Source organism: Macrobrachium rosenbergii, chromosome 48 (assembly GCF_040412425.1).
Source record: "Macrobrachium rosenbergii isolate ZJJX-2024 chromosome 48, ASM4041242v1, whole genome shotgun sequence".
NCBI lineage: Eukaryota > Metazoa > Arthropoda > Malacostraca > Decapoda > Palaemonidae > Macrobrachium > Macrobrachium rosenbergii.
This window is the reverse complement of record NC_089788.1, coordinates 48645817-48673077: the sequence shown is the minus strand read 5'-3', so window position 1 is coordinate 48673077 and position 27261 is coordinate 48645817. Positions and strand designations below refer to the sequence as shown.

Here is a 27261-nt window from a genome sequence, read left to right as displayed (position 1 = left end):
TGTTGGTATTTGATTACAGGTTGTGAATCTGTACAACTTACTCAGCCATTTTCAGTCAACAAAATTGAAATGAAAATTTTAGATTAATATTTTTTAGTATTTATAGAGGTTTAGATTCTGAATTGTATTTAAATTCATTGTGAATGTGTTTAGATTATTAGTAAATAATAGTATTTAAACAAATTAATTAATCTTCAAAATTTGGAGAAGGTGAGAGCTAAGAGATCATAAAGTTAATGTCTGGATATGTTATAAGTTAGTGAAGTACCTGACTTTCTAAAATAATAATACAGAATGCAAGATCATAACTGTATTGGGAAATAAATTTTATCAATTATTGTAGAGTAATTAGCTTGACCACTGATAAATTTCTAGACTCTTAGGGCTTGCACAGAGGAGTTGTTCTTAAATTGGAGATGAAAAGAGCAAGGCAAAGTTGGAGAAGTTTGACAGCTGGTTGGAAGAACCCAATAGGAATGGAAAGCACATCTGTACAAAGAATTAAATGAATGCAAACAAGTGAAATCTGTGCAGTAGGTGTACACAAAGGGGAAGTTTGAATGTTAAGATACGATAATAGATGGTCATATTTTGGAAAAGAAATGTTGGAGTCTAAAGTGGGAATAATAAAAGTAGTAATCAGTGGGAAAATAAATAGCTTTGGTTTTTTATGTATGCTAAGCATTTGATGACAAAATTCATGATTCAGAAGTACTGTATTGAGTTTGCCATACATTATAAGTAAGAAGTATGGTCAAAACTTTTATATTTAGCTCTGATAAACTTGTTCACTTAGTTATTTTCTCCGTGCAGTAATTTTTTTAACAATTGTCCATGCTGGTGATATAGTAAGTCACATGATTTTTGGTCATAAACATGCTTTTATTTCTCATTAATGGCAGGATGGGTGTTGAAGGATTGACGATGGATTCTTTAACAAGTCAGATGGTCAATGACATCATAGTAGAGGTGACAGGTCGTCCTTTTGACTATACAGAACCTCCAGAACCACATCTTAGTCATCGAACATCTCCACAGGTTAGCAGAAATTTTCTTACTTTAGGATGATGTGGCTTTAAAGGGAAATGAACAAAAGGGATTATTATTTTTCTTCCTCCACCACAAAGTGTAAAATTGAAGGTTTTTTAATTTGATAGCATTGCTTTAAAGCATTGAAAAAGTGGCAGGTACCATTGATAACTGCTTCTAAGTGATCTTTCATTTCATGTACAGGCAGTCCCTAGTTTACGACGGGGGTTCCTCTCTTACACCGTGTCATAAGCTGAAAATAGTCATAAACCTAAAAATTGTTGAAAATTGTCAAAAATCTTAAGAAAACCTTACTTTTAATACTTTGGGTGTATTGAAAATGTCAACTGCATTTTTATTGAGTTTTTCATCAAGAAAACCTCCAAATTTTGATTATTTTGGAGCCATATTTCTTCTGTCGGATCGGCGTACGACATGTCGTTACCCTGGAACATGCGTTTTAAACCGGGGAAATGTCGTAAGCCGGACCCATCGTAACCCGGAGACTGCCTGTACTTAGGTATACTAGATTCAGATTTCTTCTGAAAAGGCTTATCTCTTTACATTTCCATTGAAGGTAATGATTCTTACATGGTTATATATGGTAAGATAGCAAAACCCATAGATTTCACAAAAATGGAGCGCCTTTTTTTCCCTATCAACTAGTTAATGATTTGGTTTGATTTACACCAAAATTTATTTACCTAGCTTGCTGATTATAATTGTTGTATGTTAATATTATTTTTAATTTTATGATTTTCAGTATTCTTTTGTTACCTGTAAATTTTTTTTGATGAATGAACTGTGACATGAAGAAATATAGATTTAGGTGTGATGATAGTGGGTCAGGATAAAATGGAGTAGGCTTATTAGCCAAAGATGAAGTGGAAGAAGATGTGATAGAAGTGGGACAGATAAATAAATAAATGACTAACAAAGATTAAAATCATCATAAGAAAGAAGGTAATGGATATATTCATGGTATACTCATCAAAATCAGGAAGAACTGAAGAAAAGCAAGTTTTATAAAGAGCTATATGCTGCAGTGAAACATGTGCTGCAAACTGGGGCATTACTAGTACAAGCAACCTAAATGACTGTGAGAAAGTGATAGGACAATATAGCCTGTGAGAGAGAAACCAAGAGGGAGAAGCAGTACTAGAATTCTCCCAAAGCCAAGAATTAAAGTTATGCAGTTTGCTTCATTGGAAACCAAATATATATAATTAGCCCTTCTGTGTACCAGGGAATCATTATAGATTCATCAGTCTCTCTAACTACAGTAGTAAGAAAGTGGCAGTCACCAGAGGTAATGTGCATGTCTGGTCCTAATGTCTCAGGCAAATGGTACTCATTATTATCATTGAATATCACCTAACATTTATATAACTAGAAATTTTGAGCCACAGGTTCACTCAGCAGTTGAGAAAACATGATGGTAGCGCTACATTTTGTTGTGTATAGGATGTCTTTGTTGTAAAGTAAGCCAATTCAGTGTGGGTACCGTTTGTCTTCAACTAAGCATGGCAGGCACACAAAGTGTTCAATGTGTATCATTAAAGCAAGTTTCTCTTTAATGGTACCTTTAAACATGGCATACTATACAAGGTTCATTGTCCCTGATGTCAATTCTTGACTGGAGGCTGTGACTGCCAGCCATACTACTTACATCAGGGAAGAGTTACTCATTGGATTACTTTTAAAACCAATCTTCTTTCCTATGGGTTGGGTGTACTGCCCTTTACTACTGAGTACTGCACTTTCCAACCATCCTTGTCAGTGTCAGTCAGTTAAGATTCTTAGAAATAATACCGATTTTCTTATTAAAATTAGTTATTTCTATACTTATCTAACCTCATAGTACCCACCTAGTGTCCTCGCTATTATCAAGTGGGCAGATAGTAAACTGAGATGTAGAAAGCAGTTGCTCTATCCTCAACTACCAGTGGGAAAGTAAACAAGAAAGCAGTTGCTCTATCCTCAACTACCAGTGGGAAAGTAAACAAGATAAGCCGATAAACCAGATACAGTCCCTTCTATTTTCTGTTATTTTTTCTCAAATGCTGGGCAAGCCTGTCTTGAAACTCATACCTATGTGCATGTTAGGTAAGTGTAGAAATGGCCGATTTTAATATGGAAATTGATTTTATTCATGCATCTTTGGGAGTACAGGCAGTCCCCGGTTATCGGCAGGGGTTCCATTCCGATGGCCTGATGATAAACGAAAATCACCGATAACCGATTTTTGGTTATCGGTGCCTCTATTAGGTATGTATCGGCACCAATAAGGGATTATCAGTGCTGATAAGTGGAAATCAGTGCTAAAAATTGCTGATTTTTGTCGCTAGACAAGCCCCGAAAAACCGGATCACTGATAACCAAGCCCGCCGATAACTGGGGACTGCCTCTACTACTACCTACTGTCTTGAAGTTCCCAGATATTTTAGTTAGGTGTGATTTTTTAAGAATTATCTTCATGCTTTTTACCTTCTATTAATTTCTATGTAATTATGTACATTTTTTTTCATTCAACAAGGTAATGAGTAAAATTCCTGTTTTCTGAAGATGGATGGTGGACAGCCAGATTGGATGGTACCTTGTAATTATGGATGGTAGTTTGCTAAAAGATTTAAGTAAATTCTTATTTTCATATTTTGAAGGGATACAGCAGTTGTTGCCATAATGCTTCAAGTCTAGCATTAGGTTTGCATTTATTGTATTTATGCATATTTTTTAAACTTATAGTTTTGGGCATCAGTAAGTACTAGATATTCACTAAATGGTAGGCTAGTACTGTAAGTATTTTCTTAGAAATTAGCGTTATTTCAATAACTCATATTATCCATTTAAATAAAGTTACCTAGTAATGCATAGTTTACTTGACTAAGGGTTCTCTTGTTAGTCCTAAGGAGACTTAGTAAGCCTTGAAATGATCGTTGAGATGAGGCTTCTCTGGGTAAGCTAACACTGGAGATGATTTTTATCTTAGATTTGGACTGATAGGCTTGGTATATGTTACATTACTTGTGAAATGTACAATCTCACAAGTAATGTAACATATACCAAGGATTGGAAGCCAATAAGACTGTACTTTACAGCTAGCTTTGTTGTGAATATGCAAGTCTCAGAAAGCCATGGTGAAGCCACTGCACCATTTGTCATTCCATCACTCTCATCCTAGGAAAAAAGGACATATTTTTCATTGTCAGAGCATCTGTAACCAGAAAAACTATCCATTCTGGCTCTGACAGGTTATTTTAAAGATCTATGAAGATGAAGATGGCTGAGGAGCAGAAGATATGGTACTTGTCCATGAGATAAAAAGTTGTTTTAGACTTTTATTCATTTTAATAATCTCCATGTTGCTGTGGTTTACATGGTAGGCATGTAGAGGTTTCAAACACCATTTGGAAACTTCTCAGATGTGAAACATGTGGGTGATTAGACATGTATTCATCAAGCCCTTCATTGGGTGAGGTTCCCACCCATGTAGATTTGCAAGAAAGTACTGTAGATTCATTTTCATCACCTTGACCATTGTTTCATTTATCCATTATGAGATTCTCTACACTGCAAACTTTCTAGATTCATTTACTTTGGTGTTGGACTCAGTGGATGAGTGCTGTCCGTTCCTATATAAATTGCTCCTGGGAATTTATGTCTTAGAGAGATACGGGTTCTGATATACAAGATCAGTCCCATGGAGTTTCATGTTGTCTTACAGGTCTCATTTAGCCAGTTCTTCAGTTCATAGCAGCTTATTCCCTGTCACCTAAATTTACATTTAATCTAATTAAAGTAATGAGGCTCTAGTGAAATATAATATTTTGAAAAAAAAAAAAAATACATACCTATTAATTAAAGTACAAGTTCTGCATTCCAACCCCAGCAATTTCTAGCAGTTTGAGGATCACATGACACGAATACAGGCAGTCCCCGGTTATCGGCGGGCTTTGTTATTGGCGATCCGGTTTTACGGCACTTGTCTAGCGATGAAAATCTGCAATTTTCGGGGCCAAATATCACCGATTTCTACTTATCGGTGTCAGTACATACCTAACAGGCGCTGATAACCAAAAATCGGTGATTTTCGCCACTTTTCGGCGCTGATAAGCCCCAAAAATCGCCGATTTTTGGTTATCGTCACGCTGTCAGAATGGAACCCCTGCTGATAACCAAGGACTGCCTGTAATGGGACTTGTGGGTGGCTGAGACTAGGATCTATGAATATGCAATATTACCATCTGATTGCAATTTTCTTTTTTCTTTAAGAAAGACTGAAGTATATGGGGCAACTTCTTGGTACAGGAAAGGGCTAATTATCAGTAATGGTTTACTTGACAAAAATATTGTTTCCAAAAATTATGTTTTTAAGAAGTCCAGAGAAGTGCTAATATACACGAATGAAGTTGAGAAATTTTTTATAAGTACAGAGTATCAAAGAAAAAATTAGTCATATAAGGTAAAGCCATCATAACACAATAAATTGATTTCATAATGATGGATAATGCAAGACTGTGTTATCAAGAGAATGACAACATGTAAGCTGAAAAATGAAGTTAAATGAGCTTCATGAAAGTGTCAGCAAATATAGTATCCCAAAAGTCAGGAAGAAGGCAGTAGGAGAAGTTAGTAATGTGGCATCAAAGAAGAGATTTCAAGAGAAAGACATGGTTGTGGATTCAAAATATACAGTGGATAATTAAAGAAGAACTGAGTCCTCAGGCTCTGGGTGAAGGAGGTGGGAGGCTGAAGGACAGGTGGCAAGGGCAAAGAACTCCTAGGAGGAATAGAATAAGAAAGCCAGCACATCTGAGGGAAAGGAGAAAATTTGAAGGATATAAAAATGGTTGAGAAAAGATGGAAAAGACTGAAATTGAGAAATTAAGTTCATAAAGAAGGATTCAGTAACAGTTAAGGCAGTGTCCTGAAGATCTAGCTGAAGAAAATGAAAATTATGTTAGCATAATAGAAGGACTGAAAGAGCATATGATACATGAAGGGGTTACAAGAGCCTACAGGGAGATGAAAAGTTGAAAAGCTTTACAACGATCCAGAATAAAAAGATAGTTAATAAAAAGCAAACTGATCGGAAATGATCATAAAAACCTAATAAATTAAGGGATTGGATCAGACTGGTGGGAAAAAGTATGACAGTAATATTATACTAAGTAAAAGCAGATGCACTGGAATGTAGAAACTGTAGAGGAATAAGATTGTTCAAGAATGCTCTGAAAATACTGTAGAAGATGCTGGAGGAGAGGCTAAGAAAATTTGCTCAAGTTGATAATGGTTAATTTTGTGTTATGCCAGAGGTCAATAACAGAGGCAGTCTGTGTAATGAAGCAGGAACAAAAATAGTACCAGGCGAAGAGGGAGAGAACTATTTATTTGTTGATAATGATGCTACTGTACCATAACATTAGATATAGAGTGAAGAGAGTAGGTGTATTGGAAGAATTTGAGGTAAATGTCAGAGTCCATCACAGGTCAGCCCTGAGGTCTTACTGCATGTCAAGAAGGAAAGCTACATTGTAGTGCAGAAAGGGAGTCCCATGCATGCTGCTATTTGCAAACAACCCAGTGTTAGCAGAATCGAAGGAAGACAATTGAAAATCACTGTAAGCAAAGCAGTGCTTATGGTGATTTGATTGGAATGGAGGCAGATAAAAAGTGGTCAGAAAAGTGACCATGTGGATGCTTTAGGAAAGGTGTTGGTGAACTCAATTGTGGCTACAATAGATGATGATAAGGGATTTTTATTGTGTGAACTATATAAAAAGAGTGTATGGGAAAGAGGAGGAGATTGTGGTAAAAGGGTAAGTCATAAGAGAGGAACATTTCTGTTCATTGGGGGATGCACTGGACTGGAAAGCAGGTATTGAGAGGGGGATTTTGGAAAAAAGTAGCAGTAACCTGGATGAAGTGGAGAGATTGCTAAATTACTAGGAAATAAAAGTATCTTATGTTGTATGTATAAGGCCTGTACTACTACATGCAATAGAGGCATGGTCAATAGAAGATGTAAATGCAAATATTTGAAATATAATATATGACTACAGGATGCTAAGATTTATGGACAAGAGCATGGAAGAAAAGATCTTTTTAGAAATATGGAGGTGATGGAGAGACTTGATGTCCAGCAGCTTGAAAATAGACAGATCTCAGAGATTGAGGTGATTTGGCAATGTATTTAGAAGAAATGAGGAATAGTAGAAGATATGGAAGGAGCAGGAAGATGATGTGTAGAAAGACACAGGCATTTATGGAAAAGTTTAGAAGGCCTAGATTGGAAGGGAACTCAGGCAGAAAGTACACATGACAACAACAAGTGGAGAGAACTTTCACATGTAATCCCATGAAGGGAAGAAGCAAACGGTAAAACATCAGTATTGATATTCAGTTTTTTTTTCATACTCAGGTGTTAATACAACAAACTAATGCTTTTATTTATTGGAGGTTCCTCCACCCCGAAAAAGGAAAGAATACAGCTGAACCTCAGGAGAAGCAGTAATTGAGTCTCCCCTGTATTAATTTCTAAATTTAAAAATATTTGTAATTAGAATTTTTCAGTATTTAGCTCGAATGCAGTGGATATTATCTGCACCAAGAAGTCTTTCATTCTGTCAGTAGAGCCTTATCTTAAAAATGCTTAGTTAAGGACTCAGTTCTTTTATTCATTTGTTATATTGACACTGACAGTGATACAGAGAAAGTTGGTGGTAAAATTATGTATGCCAGTACAGTATTTTATTAATCATTATGCCCCAGAGGTAATGACTTTTCACTGAATCTATATGATGGAGATAAAACACTGAACATCTTGTAAGAAAAGAATTTTTTTTTTTGCTTAAGTATTTCCAATAATAATATTGTAAATAGAATTATATACATAGAAGCAACTGGTTACTTTTTTATCATATACTTATGTGCAGTACAGTATTTGTAATAACCACAATCCCTTCTTAACCCCTTGATTTCTTCACATTTTTTGGATACACTTGTCACTACAAAGCCTGAAGATCCAAATGAAGTAATTCAGATGTCCATAGTGAGTTTTAAACATGCATTTGATACATCAGACTTAGGTCCCATTAACCCATTGACTTTCTCAGAAAATTCTCTTAATTTAGGCAATTCGTCTCTCTTGGAGAGAATATGACTAAACCTGATCCGCTGGTTAGGTTGCTGTGGAGATCTGTGTGCCAGTCACACCCTTATACTTCCCCAATACAGTATCAACCAAACTTGAACTTTGTCGTGATTGTGGCATCTTGACTTCTACTGGCAATGGTGTGATCTTAATCATTCGGGGCATAAAAGCTATACTGTATTGAAAGATGAGGAGTGGCCCAAATATAGATCATTATCACCAGAAATTTTTTTTTGCTGCTAGCGTGGATGTGAGTTATGATGATAAGGAAACATTAAGAATATTGAGATGTTTGTTGTAGTGAACATCGTGAAAATTTAGAGTAGGGTTGATTGTAAGAATTTTCAATTTTTGAGAGTTTAGGTGTAGCTCACAAATCCTTGGATACTTTAAGTTTATTACATATTTTATTATTGGTGTGTTCATAAGCTTCTATTTAGTTAAGTTTATTTTTACTGTCACTGATGGATTTTGTTGTTGGAAGAACATTAGTGAAACAAAATACAGATTAGTTCCATGAATGGAATCCCTGTTATTCATAATAATGTGGCTAGAATTCAGGAGGATGGTCTTCTGAGTACAGTATGTATTTTAATTAAGTATTTTGATAGCATAGTTGCTTGCTTTGTCCTCAAGGAGTTACCTTCCATGGTCTACCAGAGCTCCATGGTGACCAAACTAATATCAAAGAATTCTCTTCTAGTTGGTCGTTTTGGCCAGGTATTGCGTCATAATGATAAACATTACTGTATAACACGTGATGGAGTATATAATGGACTCAAAGATAAAAGGGTACTTCAGCGAAGCTGAACCCAGTTTTTCCAACGTCAAAGAACCTGCAAGAAAGAGAAAGAAATGACTATTGCCCATGCACATCCGCCTTCTTGTTTGTAACCGAGCCGTTAAAGACCAAGGAGCCATTACTCTCTGTTGGTCTATAGTGATCGGTTAACATTGTTACCAACTCTCCGAAAAAATTTGACTTTTCTCTCATTTTATTATCAAGGATGATGGAAACATCAAAAATAGCAAGATAAGTTCTTTATATTAAGTTCCAGTTAAAAGTTTTAGTTTTAAACTTTTGGAATTGATCATTTATGTGTGAAAGCGGGAACCCATCTTTCAATTGCTAGTTTCGTAAAGCAAAAATTGTTTTAAATTCTAACTGAATGTTTTAACTAAAAGAAATGTTCCACAACTTATCATTAATATAGAAAATCCTTTCAGATTATACGATGTCTACAATAATCTAGGCAGTAAGTGAGAATAATTTAGATTTGATTAACAGTGGATGTTGTCTGTAGCCTGTGTCTTAGGATTATGTATCCTTAAGTGGCCTAGCTTAGACCAAGGACCCTAGGATCAGATAATTAGAATATCTGGGCAAAATAAATCGAAAACCTAACAATAAGGCTACATATTAGTATAATTTTTTCCTTTTATATAATCCTGTGCACTTAAGCATGATCTAAATACAGTAATCCAGGACTAGGCAGTACAGTCATACCCTGACCTTACACGAGGTTAGGTTCCAGACCCCCTTGCGCAAGGCAAATTTCCACGTAAGGTTGGCACAGTCTCTAAAAATGCTAATAAGTGTTTATTTCTAGAATTTAAACACTAAGCATGACCCTAATCATGCTCCCAAAGTATTAAACTAACTTTTAAATGACATTAAAGTTATTATAATTTCATTTAAAAGTTAGTTTAATGCATTACCATTAAAAATAGTATACTATTTCTCTCTCTCCCCATTCCACGGATCTATTTTTAGAAGTCGTCTCAACCTCGTTTTTAAAAACTTCTTTATTCTGTCTCTATCTCTTTGCTCTGAAGTGCTCTATGCTCTATGTTTTAGAACGGTGCATTTACAGTTTGTAGACGTACAGATAAAATTGAATCAATTTAAAATTATCTACTCTACAGGTAAAGACTTACAGAGAAACAGTAATACGTAGGTTGTGCTAGCTAAGAACAAGAGAGAGAGACAGATAACAGTTGTCCTTACTTAAGAGTGAATTTTTTTATGAATTATTATGGACAGAGAGAGAGAGAGAGAGAGAGAGAGAGAGAGAGAGAGAGAGAGAGAGAGAATTATGTAAGAAACCTTTGACCCACTAATCAGCAACACTCCCCCTTCTTGTCATGTTAAATCGACATGTCTGACAGCTTTGCCTTTGGGCTTCACAGAAGATGAGGGAAAGATATTTGTTTGTTTAAAATACGTATCACATATGAATTTTGTAATTACAGTTATATTATTATTATTATTATTATTATTATTATTATTACAGTAAACCCCCATATTTGCGTTCTCATGATTCATGGACTCATGCATTCGTGGGTTTCTCTGTGGAACATATCTAGCCATTATTCGCGGAAAATTCGCCCATTCGCGGTATTTTTCACTGAGAAATATTCACTAATTACTGTATTTTCATATCATTTTCATGAATAAATGCACTTTTTGTGATAAAACTATTAAAATACTCAGGTATGTGCATTTTTACAGGATTTTTCTGTGTTTTAACCTATCAAAATGGGCAGTTCTAAGTCTTTTTAGAGGGGTTTTAAGTATTCGCGGATTTAGCTATTTGCGGGGGGGGAACGCATCCCCTGCGAAGAAGGGGGTTCACTGTATTATTATTATTATTAATCTTAATATTTGAAAATCAGCACTTATTACTGTATTAGGTAAAAAATTTATTTATCGTACAAAACAAATAAACATATTCGTATACCATTAAAATTCTCTCATCTCAATAAAAGAGAGAGAGAGAGAAATTATTACTTTTATTATTTCATGTTATTTTAATTTACACATAAAGCTTGAAAACTTATAAATTACACAGAAAATTAAACAAATACTTTTGCAGGGTTTCTCATTATTCGCAAATGTTCCCGTGTATGTGAAAAAACAGGGTTTGAACCTGAAGGGAAATGAAAACCCTATTTTTAGTCTGGGAGCTGGAAGAGCCTCATGCAGTTACGTCTGCCTTAGGCAGCGCCCCGGCTAAATCCCTTATCAGAGAACTTATAGCACAGGGTTGGCACGTATTCATTCCGGTTAATGGAAGCTTGTCACTATTGTGATAGGATATCAGGTCTCGGGGGGTCTGCACTTTGACTTCCTATCCTTATATGTGTCAATTAGTTGGGTTCCAATGAAAGGGTTGTGTGCCTGTGAATTCGTGCAACTCAAATCGCACAAGTTCGGGGTATTACTGTACCTTATAATAAGTTAAGTGATAACTTTTTATGAAACATCCCATTTCTGGACTAAATTGTTACCGTAAACCATATAACCTAGGACTAAATGAAATGGTAATCTGTGATGGGTGAGATGGTAACCTAGCCTTAATGCTACATACTAAGGTAATTGTGTTTCATGTAACCCATACCCTTAAGTGTGAATTAAATAATCTGGATTAGGCAATAGCCTAGATTAGAGTAAATTATAGCCAGATTATAATATTACACATTAGCAAATTGCTGTGTTATATAGTGGATGAAATACACTAGGATTGGATATAAACAAAACCTGGGTTAGTCAAAAATAGTAGACTAACTAAAAGGTTACATATTAGTAAGGTTCTGTTTTTATGTATCCTATACATTTAAGAGCGATCTATAATAATCTGGATTAGGCAATACCCTATACTAGGCTAAGAAAGAACAAATAAGCTTAGGATTATGTATAAAGAGTATCCTAGGCTCAATAAAATAACCTAGTTTTTATGACTCGGTAGCATATCTGTAAGGCTACATACTAGTAGGATCTTATGTAGCCTATATTCTTAAAGATGATATAAACCCAGAACAGGCAGTAGCCTAACCAGATTAAGTAAGGTACCCCTTTTTAAGGAGTATCCTACTATTAGCCTAAAACAGCGATGGCCGAATATCAGATAAAAGGGTAGTCTTGGCCATATGAAACAGAAAACCAGATTATAAGAGGATTATTTTCTGTGTAATTTATATCCTTAAGTTTTAAATAATCCTAGAATAGTCAGTGACGTAGAATAGGTTAAGTGAGAACCTTCTAAGAAATTTTCTATTCTTAGCTTAATGTAGATTATACTAGAAGCATTAACCTAAGCTATATAAAATAGTAGCTTGGGTTATTTAAAAAAATTATTTCATAGCAGTTAGTCTGAATGGCATGACAATTAGAATTAAAAATTTCACATAGCCATTCCAAAAGGACTAACAGTGTATAAGTAATAGAGCCATATACAGGTATGAAAACTAACCTAAACCTTAGAGGGTTTAAGTTAACATAGATATTAAATTAAATGTATTACAACTACTCACTTGTAATCAAGTTAACCTATAATATGGAAACTATATGAGGAACTACAGAAGTGTCCTTCATTTAAAATTAATGTTAACTAGCTTCTAATAACAACTTGTTTTATATCACTACAGGGCTGCCATTAGGCAGGATCCTCAGTTCAAGTGTTCCGTAGCAAATTGCTTGTCTCACTTTTTGCCAGTGGGTACGGCCCATACCACCTGCCATGAGCATAGTCCTTGTAAAAAACAAGGGAAATTTCCAAGATATGCTCCTGGCAGCAAGTTTTAGGGATGAAACAGCTCCTTTTAAGCTGTCTCACTGGGTCCTAGGGTCTGGTAGGGGTGAGGAAGGGGGAGATTATATCTTTCTGGTAGAACTCCGGCAGCAGATATTTAACCCTTTCTCAGAACAAGATCTATGTTTGGGCCAAAACCCAGTAACATCAGTCCCCATTACCTCCCAGGTTAACCCTGTGGAGGAAATAGAGGAATCTTTGCATGGGGTTGACATTCTTACTAAAGAATATGAAGTGGACATTCCCCCTGTAATGGCCCTGCTGAACCCAGAAGGCTTAGGAACAAATTTTAGCTATCCATGGGAGAAACCTTCCAGAAGGAATTCTATTCCCCATGCAGCTATTGTTGATGAATAGGATCTTTCCCACAAAAGGGATACTAGGATCCACCTAACTCCTACTGAAATGACTACATTTTCAGAGGGATATAGTAACTTACCCAGGACTTCTGCCCCTTGATTAACAGGCAGTTTCAGTTCAGTTGCTGAAGCTCAGTTAGATTGCGCAAGTTACCCCAAAGGGGATACACAGTTTGCGGCATTTGATCAGTTCCGTAAGGAAATTGATTACCATCAAAGATGCCCTTGCCATAGAACGGCAATATATAAGGGACATGAAGCATGATTCCGAAAAGGAAAGTAAGTCTGTCATGTACACCCCATAGTGTAAAAGCGTGGGTACAAATGCTGCCCAAACAAGGTCTGACATTAGAATTCTGACTGGAAACAACAAAATGGCCAGTTCAGAATACAAACTTCAGATCCAAAATAACAGGGGCTCCAATACTCACCTGTGATGATACTGATAATCCTTGGCGAGACGCCTCAATGTGCATTTTCTCTCCCAATGGCAAGTATGTAATTAATGAGAGAAAAACTATGATCGAAGTTGTACAAGTAGAATTTAGAAACAGGGCAGCATTCCCTAATACAGAATGGCACCTGGTACTATCTTCACCAGACATGGAAAAACCACCAACAAATGGTTTTCTTCCTGTGCCTATATCATTAAAAGTTATAGAAATCACCCTTTACCAGGTCAGCAAAAAATGGATCTCTACTTCCATTTTGAATAAGACCCAAGTTGCTCACCAAGTAACCTCAGCCTTCTGTCCCTTCACTTTCAAAATTATTAATCATGTGAAGACAGAGTTTCAGAATTTATAGTGACTAAAAACAAGATACAGTGGCAGAATTAAAACTATCTGCCACGGTCATCCCAGTTTCGGGAAATTCCACCAAGGATTGGACAGCGCTACAACTCCCTTTTGAAAGGAAAAAGCTCCCTTTAGATATACCTACGCAGCAGCTTGGGACCCCTATGAGAAGGCTCTCAGAGGGGACAGCCTCGTCAGAAATTTTATGCTAGGCTCCAACTCCTTAGTATTAAAATTTCTACCACCTTGCTTGAAGTTGCCACCAATAGGCTTCCAGAAGATTCCAAGATAATTTTTGCTGTTGAGACCAAAAGTCTTATGAGAACCCGATGGGAAGCACTTTGTGACTTCCTAGAATGGCGCATAAAAGCGTGAATGGAAGCATTATAGGGCTCCATGAAATCACTCTCCAATGTCACTGCATTATTACAGTCTAACCTCTTCTGTAAGAATCACTTTGAGGAAGCTGTTGTGGCTCAACTCAACGAGCATGCCTGCCAACAGAATTGTACAGTGTACGCTCTTCTGGGGAAAGGTGAATTCAGGAAACAAAGAACCCAAAGTTTCCCCTTACCCAACCCCAAAAAAGGCTTGCTTTGATGAAAAATCATTTAAGCCTTCAGTCACCCCAAAAGTTTTCCTCAAAAAACAGGTAGGTGGTCAGAAGGGACAATTCCCTACAAAGGGACAACAACAACAACAGCAAGGGCATCCTTTTTCACAAGGTTCAGAAACCATCTTCTAGGGAGAAAAAGGAAAAGCAACACCTGGAATGTCTATCAAAGGCGAAAGCAGAGGAAGAGGTAGATACCAATAAGAATTGTATGGGTGGGGGTCAGCTTCGGCGACATCACAGACAATGGAAGTTTTTCCCTGTGGGGGGGGCAGCATTATTTATATGTGCAGAAAGGCCCTGTTACTGTGGCCCATAGAGAAAAATGCATATATTCACCACCAAGTAAATGTCTTCAGTGTCCTGTAAAAGGATTCCTCCAAAAGAGGAGTGATCCTCAACTAATCAACATTGACATTGTTGGCCAAAAGTTTAGGATAACTACCGTTGCCCAAGTACTTTGAATCATTCCAGAAGGGACTTTGACAGTTTCTATAGATCTGAAAGATGTATACTGGAACATCCCTATTGCCATTCCCTTCTGCCCCTTCCTAAGTTTCCAGTTAGGGAAAGATACGTACAGATTCAAAGTCATGCCCTTTGGGCTAAACCTTGCCTAAAGAATGTTTTACAAAATTAGCAATGGTATTTGTTCGAGAACTCAAACAAAAAGGAATAGCTAATAGCCTACCTAGACAACTGGTTGACCTGGGAGCCCACAAGAAAAGAATGCTTGAAAAACCTAAGAGCAATGGTCAACAGACTACAGTCAAAAGGTTCTTTAATAAATTTGAAAAGATCCCACCCTCACACCCAGCAGACACTTTCACTGGCTGGGACTGTGTTGGGATACTCTTCTTGGCCTGTTGTCTCTCCCCATCATACTCAAAACAGAATAAGGCAATTCCTCAAAAGCTCCTTGCACAGCCCAGAGTTTTCAGATGGCAATTAGAATGTATGATGGGCCTGCTGCAATTCACATCAGTAGTAGATCCAATACTTAGATTGCAACTAAAAATGTGAATAAGTTCTGGCTGTCGCATGCAAGAAAAAAGATGCGAGACCGACCTCATCAGAAGATGAAAAAGGCTGAGGAGATACTTCGGCCTTGGATCTGGAAGGAATCTCTGGCAAAACAGGTCACCCTGACTCCTCCATTTGTATGAGTGACACCCCTCGAAGTAGGTTCCTTCACGTGGTGAGGGGGTAAGGGGCCCTGGCTTTTCTTCTTCGTTCTTACGAAGAATAAGAGCCCGGGCCCTGACGGATCACCTACAAACCTTTCGATTTAAATGGCGTGGATATTTTCACTTTCGTACAAATTTCTTGGACCTGGTAAATAGGAAAAGGTATCATAGCTGGGATTGGGTTTATATCCGAAGCTAAATAGTGAGAACCGTGGCAGGACCATCAACTGCCCGATAATGTTCGGACCTGAGTTTTCAGGCGGAACTATTCTACGGACTGGACCACGGATTCCAGGGGTCTAGTTCTGGGAATAGGACTCTCGGCATTCTGTCCGGTTTGCCCATAATGTGATTAGGGTGGGGATGATTGTATTCTAGTAATGCTCTCAGTCCTATCAAGCGGGTTGGCTTACACTTGAGCCACTCTAATCATGTTGTGCCATCCCCTTTGGGGTAGGGTAGGGATGCGGACATTTGGGAGTCGGTTCTCACTTGTGCCATTAGTGGAGGAATGAACTCCATGAAAGGCTGATGATATCTTTTTAAGGTTTTCAGGTTTACTTCTCTTTTTTTTTTTTTTTTTTTTTCTCTCAATCTTTATGACCAGTAAGTTTAAGGATTTGAGTACCCCTGGACCCTTTGATGGTAGCGAATCGGCACGGTTGACAACCATTGGAACCTCATCTGATAACCCTTCTTTGGAAAAGTCCAAACAAATTCAGAATGTAATAACACTGGAACCATATGCTCCAGTACAAAGGAAACCAGTAAAAAGTAAATACCGTCTTGACCCAACCTTGACTCACTTTGACTCCCTCTTTGGGAGTGACAGTTGGTCAAGGTTTCTAACCCTAGAAACGGACCAGAAAATATCAGCACTCAAGTTGGAAAATTATTTATTAAGCAGACACTCTACAACTGAAATGTCGTTTAGACAAATAAAAGAAAAGACTTGGCTTATAGAGGCCACGACAAAAAGTCAATCTGAAAATTATTTATCAATAAAAAATATAGATAACATAAATATAAAAATAAAAAAACATGATACTATGAACAGTATTCAGGGTACTATTGTACTTCCTGAGAATAATAACGAGCCAGTTGAAAAGCAGATACTATTAGACTCACTTAAAAAGAGATACTCCAAAGTACAGGATTGCGAACTATATGATCTGCCAAGTAAAGAAAAGAACAAACAAGTCTTGAAAATCGCAAAAATAAAATTTGAAGGCCAAGACCTACCTCAGAAAATAAAAATTTTAGGCCAAACCAGAGAAGTAAGACCATACGTCCCAAAGCCGCTACAATGTCAGAATTGCAGTAAATATGGACATGCGAAAAAATATTGTCGAAATGAACCTGTATGCGCGTATTGTGGATCTGAAGAACATGCCACACAATGGAAGTGCAGCGAACCAAAGTGCATAAACTGTGGGCAAAACCATCATGCAAGATCCAAAGAATGTATGTACTATATATACAATACAGAGTTGAAAATATTGCAAGAAAGAACTGGAATGTCTGTAAAAGAAGCTAAATTAGAATTGAAAGTAAGAGGAATTCAAGATCCGTCTAAGAAACGTACATATTCTTTAACAACAAAAACCAATAATGAAACAAAAATGCATACAAATAGAACTAACGGAGCACAGAAAAGTAATTCTCTGGAAGAAATTAATGCCTTGGAAATAAAAACTAAAATGGTAAAGAATAAAGAAACAGGGACAAATGATATGGATAACATTTTATCCAATTCATTTGAAATATTAATGCAAATAGAAACAACACAGGAGGATGCTACTACAGAAATAACAGAGGAAGGACCTGATAGACTAGAAATTAAAGATAAAAAAAGGCCATTGGAAAGAACACCACCCAAAACAAAGAAACCAACAATTGTTAGAGAAACGTCAGTCAAAACAAAAACAAGAGATATGAAGAAAGAACAAAAACAAAAACTAGTTAAGAATATTCCATTATCTCCTAAAATAATAGTAAAACCAATGGATACAGACATCCAAAATACTGAAGAAGTGGAGACAACCATACCTTAGACAACAATGAATATGTCAAAGGAGAAGAGATTACTCCATCACCAATAATTGAGACAACAAGAACAAATAAAGAAAGAAATATACATGACAACTCTTCTGGATGTAATGATTGTTTCATTGCATTGTGCAACGATAACAAAAACATAACAAAAGATGGCTTAACAAACGTTATAAGAAACTTTATGAAATATAGAAAAAAGAAACCACAGATTTGAGTACCCATGAAAAAGGTTGCATGTGCGTTGAGCACTTAATATATTATAAAGAAAAACAAATGAATGTCGTAAGAAAATTATTAGAAAAATCCAAATTGATAATACAAAAAAGAGAGTAAAACTCGACTGTTATAATAAAATATTTTCAATAGCTATATAATACAATGGAACATAAATGGTCTACAGACCAGATTACACCTAGGAGAAATACAACGATTACTAAAAGAATACGGACCTATGATATTATGTTTACAACATGTCAACAAAACAATATCAACAATAAGTAAATATACCTTAGCATCTTCATCTAGAGAGGAAGAAGGAAATTTAGGTACTGCTATATATGTACATAACAAACTATGTTATGACAAAGTACCTGTAAACTTTAATGATCTGCAAATATCGAGTATCAGAATACGAATAAAAAATGATAATTATGTAATTTATAATTTATACAACCAACCCAATAAAAATTATGACTTAGACAAACTTAAAGAATTATCTAATAACACCAAAGAACCTATATTAATAGTAGGTGATTTTAATGCCCACAACCCGATGTGGGACTGTAATTGTACAGACTCAAATAGAGCAGGGAATAAAATAGAAGAATTCATAGATTCATATGACATTTGCTGCATAAATGACAAGGAAATCAACACATATTTTTCTAAAACACATGGAACATTTTCCTCAGTCGACTTAACTCTGTGTACAACAAAAATAGTAGATAGATTAGATTGGAATACAGTTGACGACCTGCATACAAGTGACCATTTCCCAATATTAATTTCATTTTTACAAAATAACCCCACCAAGCATGTCCTCAATATAACATTTATAAAGCAGATTGGGAGCAATATGAATTCCACACTAGGGATATCCCACCATTTGAATATTCAAAAGACCACAATAAAACTAATAAATTTCTTGTTGATTTCATTACAAATGCAGCTGATAAAGCAATACCAAAATCCAAATCTCATCCAACAAAACACAAAGTCCCATGGTGGTCTGAAAAACTAACAGAATTAATAAAAGTAAAACACCAAATTGGGAGACGATTAGATAATTTGAATAGAAAATTCAGTAAAATAAATAAATCATTACCGATATTAGAAGAAAACTTACAAAACTGACTATATTATTATTAGAAATTAATACATTAAAACCTCTATATAACAAAGTATCTGCAAAATTTAAAAGAGAAGTAATTCAAGGAAGAATCATTTCATGGAGAAAATATGTATCAGATCTCTCTAATAATACTCCCATACAAAAATATGGGAAAAATTTAGGAAAATAAATGGTACCCATGTTAAACCACTTAGACATGCCATAATAAAAGATGGGAAAAGAATGCTTGATCCTAAAGAAATAAGTAATGTAATAGGTGAAAGTTTAGCAAAAGTAAGTAGCGACAAAAATTTAGATGAGCATTTCGAACTAGGAAAAATAATATAGAATTAATAACAATTAATTTTGAAACCATAGAAGATATTTATTATAATAGAAAGTTTAATATGGATGAGTTAGAATTTGCATTGTTGAACAGCAATAAATCTGCCCCTGAGGTGACAGTATTTGTTTTGAAATGATCTGCCACTTAGCACCTTTGGCAAAGGCATACTTATTAGAGTTTTATAACCACTTATGGCTTCGAAATTTATTTCCTAATGAATGGCGTAAAGCTATAATTATTCCTATCCCCAAGCCAGGAAAAGATCCCAGTAATGTAAACAATTACAGACCAATTTCTTTAACTAGTTGTCTATGCAAATTACTAGAAAAAATGGTAAATGCTCGACTAACATGGCACATTCGAGAAAACAAAATTTTGACTCCCACACAATTTGGATCACAATGTAACAGATCGACACTGGATTCTGTATCTAACTTAGAAGATCACATACGAAGAGGATTTGAACGAAAACAAATTACTATAGCCGTGTTTTTTGACATTGAAAAGGCATATGATACTACATGGAGGTATGCAATATTAAAAGCGTTACATGAAAATAACATCCGTGGACATTTACCTATGTTTATCCAAAACTTCTTGACAAATCGCAGTTTTCAGGTGAGAATTGATGATGTTCTGTCTAGAACATTTCCTCTTGAAAATGGTGTTCCACAGGGAAGCGTCCTTAGTGGCACGCTGTTTACTTTAGCAATCAATGATATCAGTAATAATCTACCTATTGGTATTAAAAGTAACCTGTATATGGATGATTTTGCCATATATTATTCAGCATCTCGAATAAAACATGCAGAACGAATCATTAATAAAAGTATAATAAAAATAGATGAATGGGCTTTATCTGTAGGCTTTAAATTTTCCATAGAGAAAACCCAAGCAATCATGTTTTATAAAAATAAAAAGTGGAAAAAAGGAGAAGAAATAGACTTGAAAATCAGAAACCATAGTATACCAATTGGCCAAACAGCAAAATTTTTAGGATTAGTATTTGATACTCATATGAACTGAAAGCCCACATAACATACATGAAATCAAAATGTAAAAGAGCATTAAACCTAATTAAAAACTATCCAACACTACTTGGGAGCCGATAGACATACCCTTACTTTATTGTATAAAGCAACAGTGCTGTCTATCGTTGATTATGGAAGTGAAATATATGGCTCGGCATCAGACGCAACGCTGAAAACGTAGACCCAGTTCATAATGAGGGCCTTAGAATATGTTCAGAGCTTTTGATCATCACCAACATCATCTTTACAAGTTGAATGTGGTGAACTACCTCTGTCTCTCCATAGAGAGCCAGTAACAATGAAGAGTGCTCTGAGAATTCAGACAAATGATTCTCCAACTAAAAAATTATTTGGATTAAGAGATGTATTTATAAACAAGCATCCACCTTCTTTCCCAATTAGAGCTACAAGATTGTTTGAGTCGCTAAATATACATATACAATTACCTGTAATAATAAAATCGCCTCCTCCTTGGACAATGAATAAAATGAGAACTTGTACACACTTGAAATATTTATCAAAAAATCATTCATATACTCCAGAATACCATAGACAACATGCTGCAGAGCATATTATCCGAAAAGATCCACATTACGCAATATATGCTGACAGATCTAAGTCACAACAAGTGAGGATATGCCATGGTATCCCAAAACAAAACGTATCAGTTCTCTCTCCCAGACAAAGCTTCTGTATTTACAGCTGAGTTATGTGCAATAGTATCAGCCATAAAAATAATAAGAGAAGTCTCATATGATAATTTTGTAATTTATAGCGACTCCAGGAGTGCTATAGAAGCTATTCAAAGCTATAATAAAAAAATAATATTGTACAACATATAAAGTTCTCTCTCCATAAATTGTATAATAAGGGAAAAAATATTGAAATATGTTGGATCCCTGCCCATGTAGGGATTAGGGAAATGAAGAGGCTGATAAAGCAGCTAAAGAAGCGGTCCACATGACAAGAACAAATGTAGACATCCCTATCAGTGACTATACAAGATATATAAAAACAGTCCTTGTAAAAAAATGGCAAAATATATGGAACGAAGAACCTGAAAATAATAAATTAAAACAGATAAAATCCAGTGTTGTAAAATGGAGTTCATTATATCAGAGAGAAAGACAAGCACAAGTAATTCTGACACGTCTTGAATAGGCCATACTCGATTGACACATGGACACTTAATGAACAGTCCATGTGGCCCTCTTCCCAAATGCCCAGATTGCAATGTGCTGATAACAGTTAGCATATACTGTGTGAATGTCCACAATATAACCTGCAGCGATTATCAAATTTCGGAAATAGACCGATAGAAGAAATTTTGTCAGAATCTTCAACGTTCTCAATAGCACCCATTTTAATGTTTATGAGAAGCTGCAAATTAATTGGAAAATATAAGAAAAAAAATCAGAATAATGAATTTTAAAACAAGTAAATTTTATGATTTTACTAATTTATTTTGAATTTTTATATACCTTTTAGTGAGTATGTATGGAAGCATGAGTTTAAATGTATTTATTGTATGAGTGTGTTCCAGTATGAAAGCGTATACCTTTTTACAGCTTTTAATTTCATTTTCATTCATCATCATTGACAAGTGACTTATTAGGTCCCAGTGCTAGGCTTCTAGCCTAGACTTGTCATTCCATCCTAATCCTTCGGGCCAGCCCTATGAGAGCTGAAGGTCAGCTCAGTGGTCTGGTTAAACTATTTTAATAATAATAATGTATGAGTGACAATACACATAGATGCCTTGTTGATAGGTTGGGAAGACATTGGGAGGATCGTCAGATGGCAGGGAGGTGATGTGATCAGCCACTCCAAGGAATTCTTATATCAATTTCCTGGAGCTGATGGCTGTCATTTTGTCTAAAAAAACTCAAACCTCCAGAAGAGAGAGACAATGTGACTACTATGTCCTGCATCAAGAGGTTGGGATCACGTTCACCTCCTCTCAGTATGATAATGCTAGCCATCCGAAGCAAGTGGCACACGTCTGCAATTCACTCCACAGGGGGTCTCGTTATAATAGCAGACTCTCTATCAAGGAAAACAACAGCCTCAACAGAGTGGATGTTGGACAACCACTCTTTTTAAACAATAGCCAACATGCTTCCACAACTGGAAGTGGGCCTGTTTGTGCCACATACGAGAATCACAAATTCCTAATACTGTATATGTGTCTCCAAACCTGGACAGTCAAACAACAGCAAGAGATGCCTTCCTAAAGACTGGAACAAGGGGAGGATAATATCTTTTTCCTCCACTGTCCCAGATTTCGAAGGTTTTGAGCAAACTTCTAACCTTCAAAGGAACAGCCTACTTAAGAGCCCCAAATTGGCCAAACACGCATTGGTTCCTGTGACTTCAACACGGACAAAAAGATCAATTCCACTATTGTCCGCTGTTCTATCCCAGACAGTAGGAGAGAAAGTCATTTACGCATCCTCCTTTCTGAGCCGAGACCTTCATGTATGGATTTTTTAAATATCTATTGTGAAAATTACTCACCCAGCATTGCTAGGTACCTAGAGCAAAAACTACAGACATCATCTATGCGGCAATACCAGTCCGTATGGAAGATATGGTTAGATTATGTCCATACTTAGAGCCCACTTGAGATTTATATAGAAACACTTTTCATTTTTCTTATATACCCTTTTGAAGACAAATGCCTTGCAGTTACAAGAGTCATGACATACAAGACTGCATTAATGGAACCCTTTCTTTATGGATCCCGGATTGACTCCAGTATAGAAGTTGTCATTCCCTTCTGCAGTCTTTTGCACTACAAAGGCCCACTCCCAAAAGGCTTCCAATTACTTGGCCCCTGAACAAGGTGCTTAGACTTCTATCAACCCCTCAATTCAGCGAACCCTCTACAACCACAGTGCACATGCTACAAAAGGCGATCCTCTTGATTGCATTAGCATCAGGAGCTCGTATTTGTGAACTGGGCTCTTGTACATGGGGATGATGCATCATGCAAACAGCTGACCATCAATTATTATTTTCCCCTGGCCCATCATTCCTGGCCAAGAATGAGGATCCTTTAAAAAGGAAATATATTCTTATAAGGAAACTCAATTCAGCAGACAAGACATTACGCCCGGTTCAAGTACTGTTCATAAGGTTGACCTAGAAGTCATAGCAAACATCCCTGAAGGTCCTATTTTCCTACACCCTAATACAAACTTAACCACTGTCCCTACAAGAGCTGAGAATGCTTGCAATGTCTCTCATTAAAAAGGCAAATCTACACTCCTTTCGTAGGTCACATGATATTAGGAAAGTAAGTATATCGTTGGCCTTCTTCAGAAGTATCTCTTTCAAAGAAGTCTCCAAATGTACAGGGTGGTCATCAGGAAGACACACACACACACACAAATTATTGCCACATGCTCGAACAAATTCAACTACACTGTGTTTCAGTAGGTGGCATGGTTAATCATAACCCCTAGGTGCTACAGCAGAAAACCAGGGGTGTTATTGATGGTGAGTATGCTAATTATTGCCAGGAGAAGGGCGACGTCCTGCACCCAAACCCAGCATGCTTAGGTAAGCCACTGTAGAATTACATCCCAAAGTGTAATTTTGTGTATAGTTTCTTGTTCCTTGGTACCAAAACCGGAAGAATATTTGGAGTAAAGAATGGGACTTGAAATTTGTGGCTTGACCTTGGACCAGAAATGTTTTTTCCTTTGGGGTGTTGGGATTAAAAATTGAGAGCTTAAGCCCTTTTTGTCACCTTTCAGTTTCTCTGTAAAGCTCCTTGAGGATGAGACAAGCGACTACTCTATCAAAAAACAGGTTTTGACGTAGGAAAAACCTATTTTTGGTAGTTGCTGTTGAGTCCTCAAAACCCTCCCACTTCCCTGACAAAAAGGCATGGGATTTAGGCACGGTATCATCCTGCACTGACCAACAGAGAGTAATGGCTCCTTGTTGTTTAACGGCCCTGTTGTAAACAAGAGGGCAGACACACATGCGCAATAGTCTCTTCTCTTTCTTGCAGGTTCTTTTACATTGGAAAAACTGGGTTCAGCTTCGCTGAAGATAAGGGAAAGTACCCTCTTATCTTTGAGTCCATTATATACTCCATCACGTGTTATAATGTTAATCATTACAACACAATACCTGACCAAAAAGACCAATTAGGAGAGAATTCTCTGATACTAGTTTGGTCACCATGGAGCTATGGTAGACCATGGAAGGTAACTCCTTGAGGACTCAACAGCCACTACCAAAAATAGGTTTTTCCTAAGTCAAAACCTGTTTTTCTGAATTTCATTCATTCCATTTAATACAAGATAGAGTTGGTGATCAGATGGTCTCATTTGTTAAGAAAATTTTGGAGAAGAGGGCTAAGCAAACACTAAGGAACCATGGAGAGCGAAAGTAAAAGCTGTCTAGAAGAAAGTTAGATAGTATAAAAACTTGGATTTTGCAGGAACATCTCCTGAAGAGATGCTCTAAGAATTTAGAAATGTATGTAATAATGAGAAGAGAGGTTGCTTTGGAGAAAGCAGTGGAGTAGAGTAACAGGTTAATTTTATTTTTTACAAGAAAAATGGTGGGAGGAAATTAAGTTAGACTAGAAAAATTTCAACATTGAACAATGAGATCATAAATGTACATTTTGAAAAACAGGGAATTGAGGACAGAGATTATAAAGAACATCAAGTGTAGCATATGTCTTTGAACTACAGGGTGATAGAAAATATATAGTTGGTGAAAAGAAGTATCATTTTGCAGAAGGAATTCCTGAAGGACCACTGGTAGAAAGTGCCCAAAACATTATACTGTACAGTACACTGCATTTGATTTTGAAAGGGGAAATCTGGTTACCCCATGATGTTAGCTAAAAGCATAGCTGACCATTTTTACTTCATTTCTTTTAAAGCTTTTAAATTATGGTTGACTCCTTGTCTAAATGGAGAAAATTACTGATTAGGATTTCCATGAGAAGTGAGATTCCACCATGATGTTCCAAAGTTGCTGAATTAGTGGACTTTCTAAAGTAAGAATCTCTGCCATTTATAGATGGTTGCTGGGAGTGTGGAATTTGATAATTATGTTGTGTTGTAGCAATTACTTGGTCTTTGTAAATGTGTTTTTATCATGTATGTAGTACATAATTATAAGAGGACAGTGTTTGCCCAGTCCACTATTCTTATTTTATTTCATCGATTAAAACCTGCTCCCACTGGATAAACATTTAGTTTGGTTATGAAGTGTTACTGCACAGTTTTAAATTCATGATATCATGTTACTGTATGTAGTAAATTTGTTACTTTTTAACTGAATGCTCAATTTCCATTAAAATAACCTCCCCCAAGTAAATCTTAGCATTAATTCCTGATACTAAATTAGAAGAGCAGTATTAAAATTCTTTTTATGTGTTTAGTAATAATGCTTATTTGGGCATATGTGTATTATTTTGTGCATTATGTATTTTATCTATATTGTTTTACTGTATCAGTATGGTAATCAGGATATTTTTCCTCAACTCATAAGGCCATAGCTTTTACTTGATTTGCTTGTAGTTATACCCTAAATAGGTGCTTATTTCACAGCTGGAGACTTTTGCATCGGGTGAAAGAGAAAATCGTCCCAGTGAACAGAAGGTAAGGACTGTATTTGCTTTTATGCTGATTTCTTGTGCTAAGGCCTAATGCAGTAGGATAGTTCTCACAGTTGCTGGATTAACAAGGTAACTCAAAGTATAGTCATCCTTTGCTTTTAATGGATATGTTGACAGGTTCTTTGGCTGGTCTCTTATGTCTGGATTTGGGAATGGTGCTAAATGTATGTGTGAGAGGAATAATTGTTAGTATAAGAATAAAGATGATAGAAGTGACTTTCTAGAGTTATAAGGGCATATCATTACTTAGTATACTAAAGAATGTGTATGGTAGGGTTTTGACTGAGAGACAAAAGCAGATGACAGAAGGTTAATAAGGGAAGAACAATGTGGGTTTAGACTAACAAGAGAATGTGCAGATCAAGTGTTTGTAATGAAATATTTTGAGTTTGAGACAGTATGTAGGTGGGAAAGGGACTAGTCTGGAATAAAGAAGGTCTGAGATAGGTGTTTCCATGCCTATTTAATATCTTCATGGATGAAGTGATGCGAGAAGATGGAAAATGGACAAGGGTGCAAAGTTGGGATAAGAAAATGTGTTATGAATAGAATATCATGGCATTATGAATAGAACACCATGGCTCTGTAAGTAAAACCATTGATTTGAACAGAAATTTTATGAGAGAAAATACAGTTTTTTGGCACTTGCCTAGTGACAAAAATTGGTGATTTTCAGTGCTGATTTCCATTTGTTGGCACCGATACATACCTAACAGAGGCGCCGATAACCGAAGATCTGCAATTTTTGGCATGTCGGCACCGATAAGCCGCGAAAGTCACCAATTTTCTGTTATCAGTGATTTTTGCTTAATGTCACACCGTCAGAACGGAACCCTGCCGATAACCTGGGACTGCCTATATATATATATATATATATATATATATATATATATATATATATATATATATATATATATATATATATATATATATATATATATATATATATATATATATATATGATGTATATATATATATATATATATATATATATATATATATATATATATATATATATATATATATATATATATATATATATATATATGACATTTTTTTATCACAATCGTTATTTATGTACGATCATGAAGTTACAAATATCGCTTAATATCAAATCAT

At 36.0% G+C, this 27261-nt stretch overlaps 1 protein-coding gene across 1 annotated transcript in view; it reads left to right on the top strand.

Annotated features, from left to right (window-relative positions):
* LOC136831091 (probable E3 ubiquitin-protein ligase HERC1) overlaps positions 1 to 27261 on the top strand; it is an 801341-nt gene that overhangs the window by 456135 nt on the left and 317945 nt on the right. Inside the window, exons 38-39 of the mRNA XM_067091041.1 lie at positions 903 to 1038; positions 26075 to 26125. Coding sequence (XP_066947142.1) covers positions 903 to 1038; positions 26075 to 26125 — 187 coding nt within the window. The remainder of the gene's footprint in view (positions 1 to 902; positions 1039 to 26074; positions 26126 to 27261) is intronic.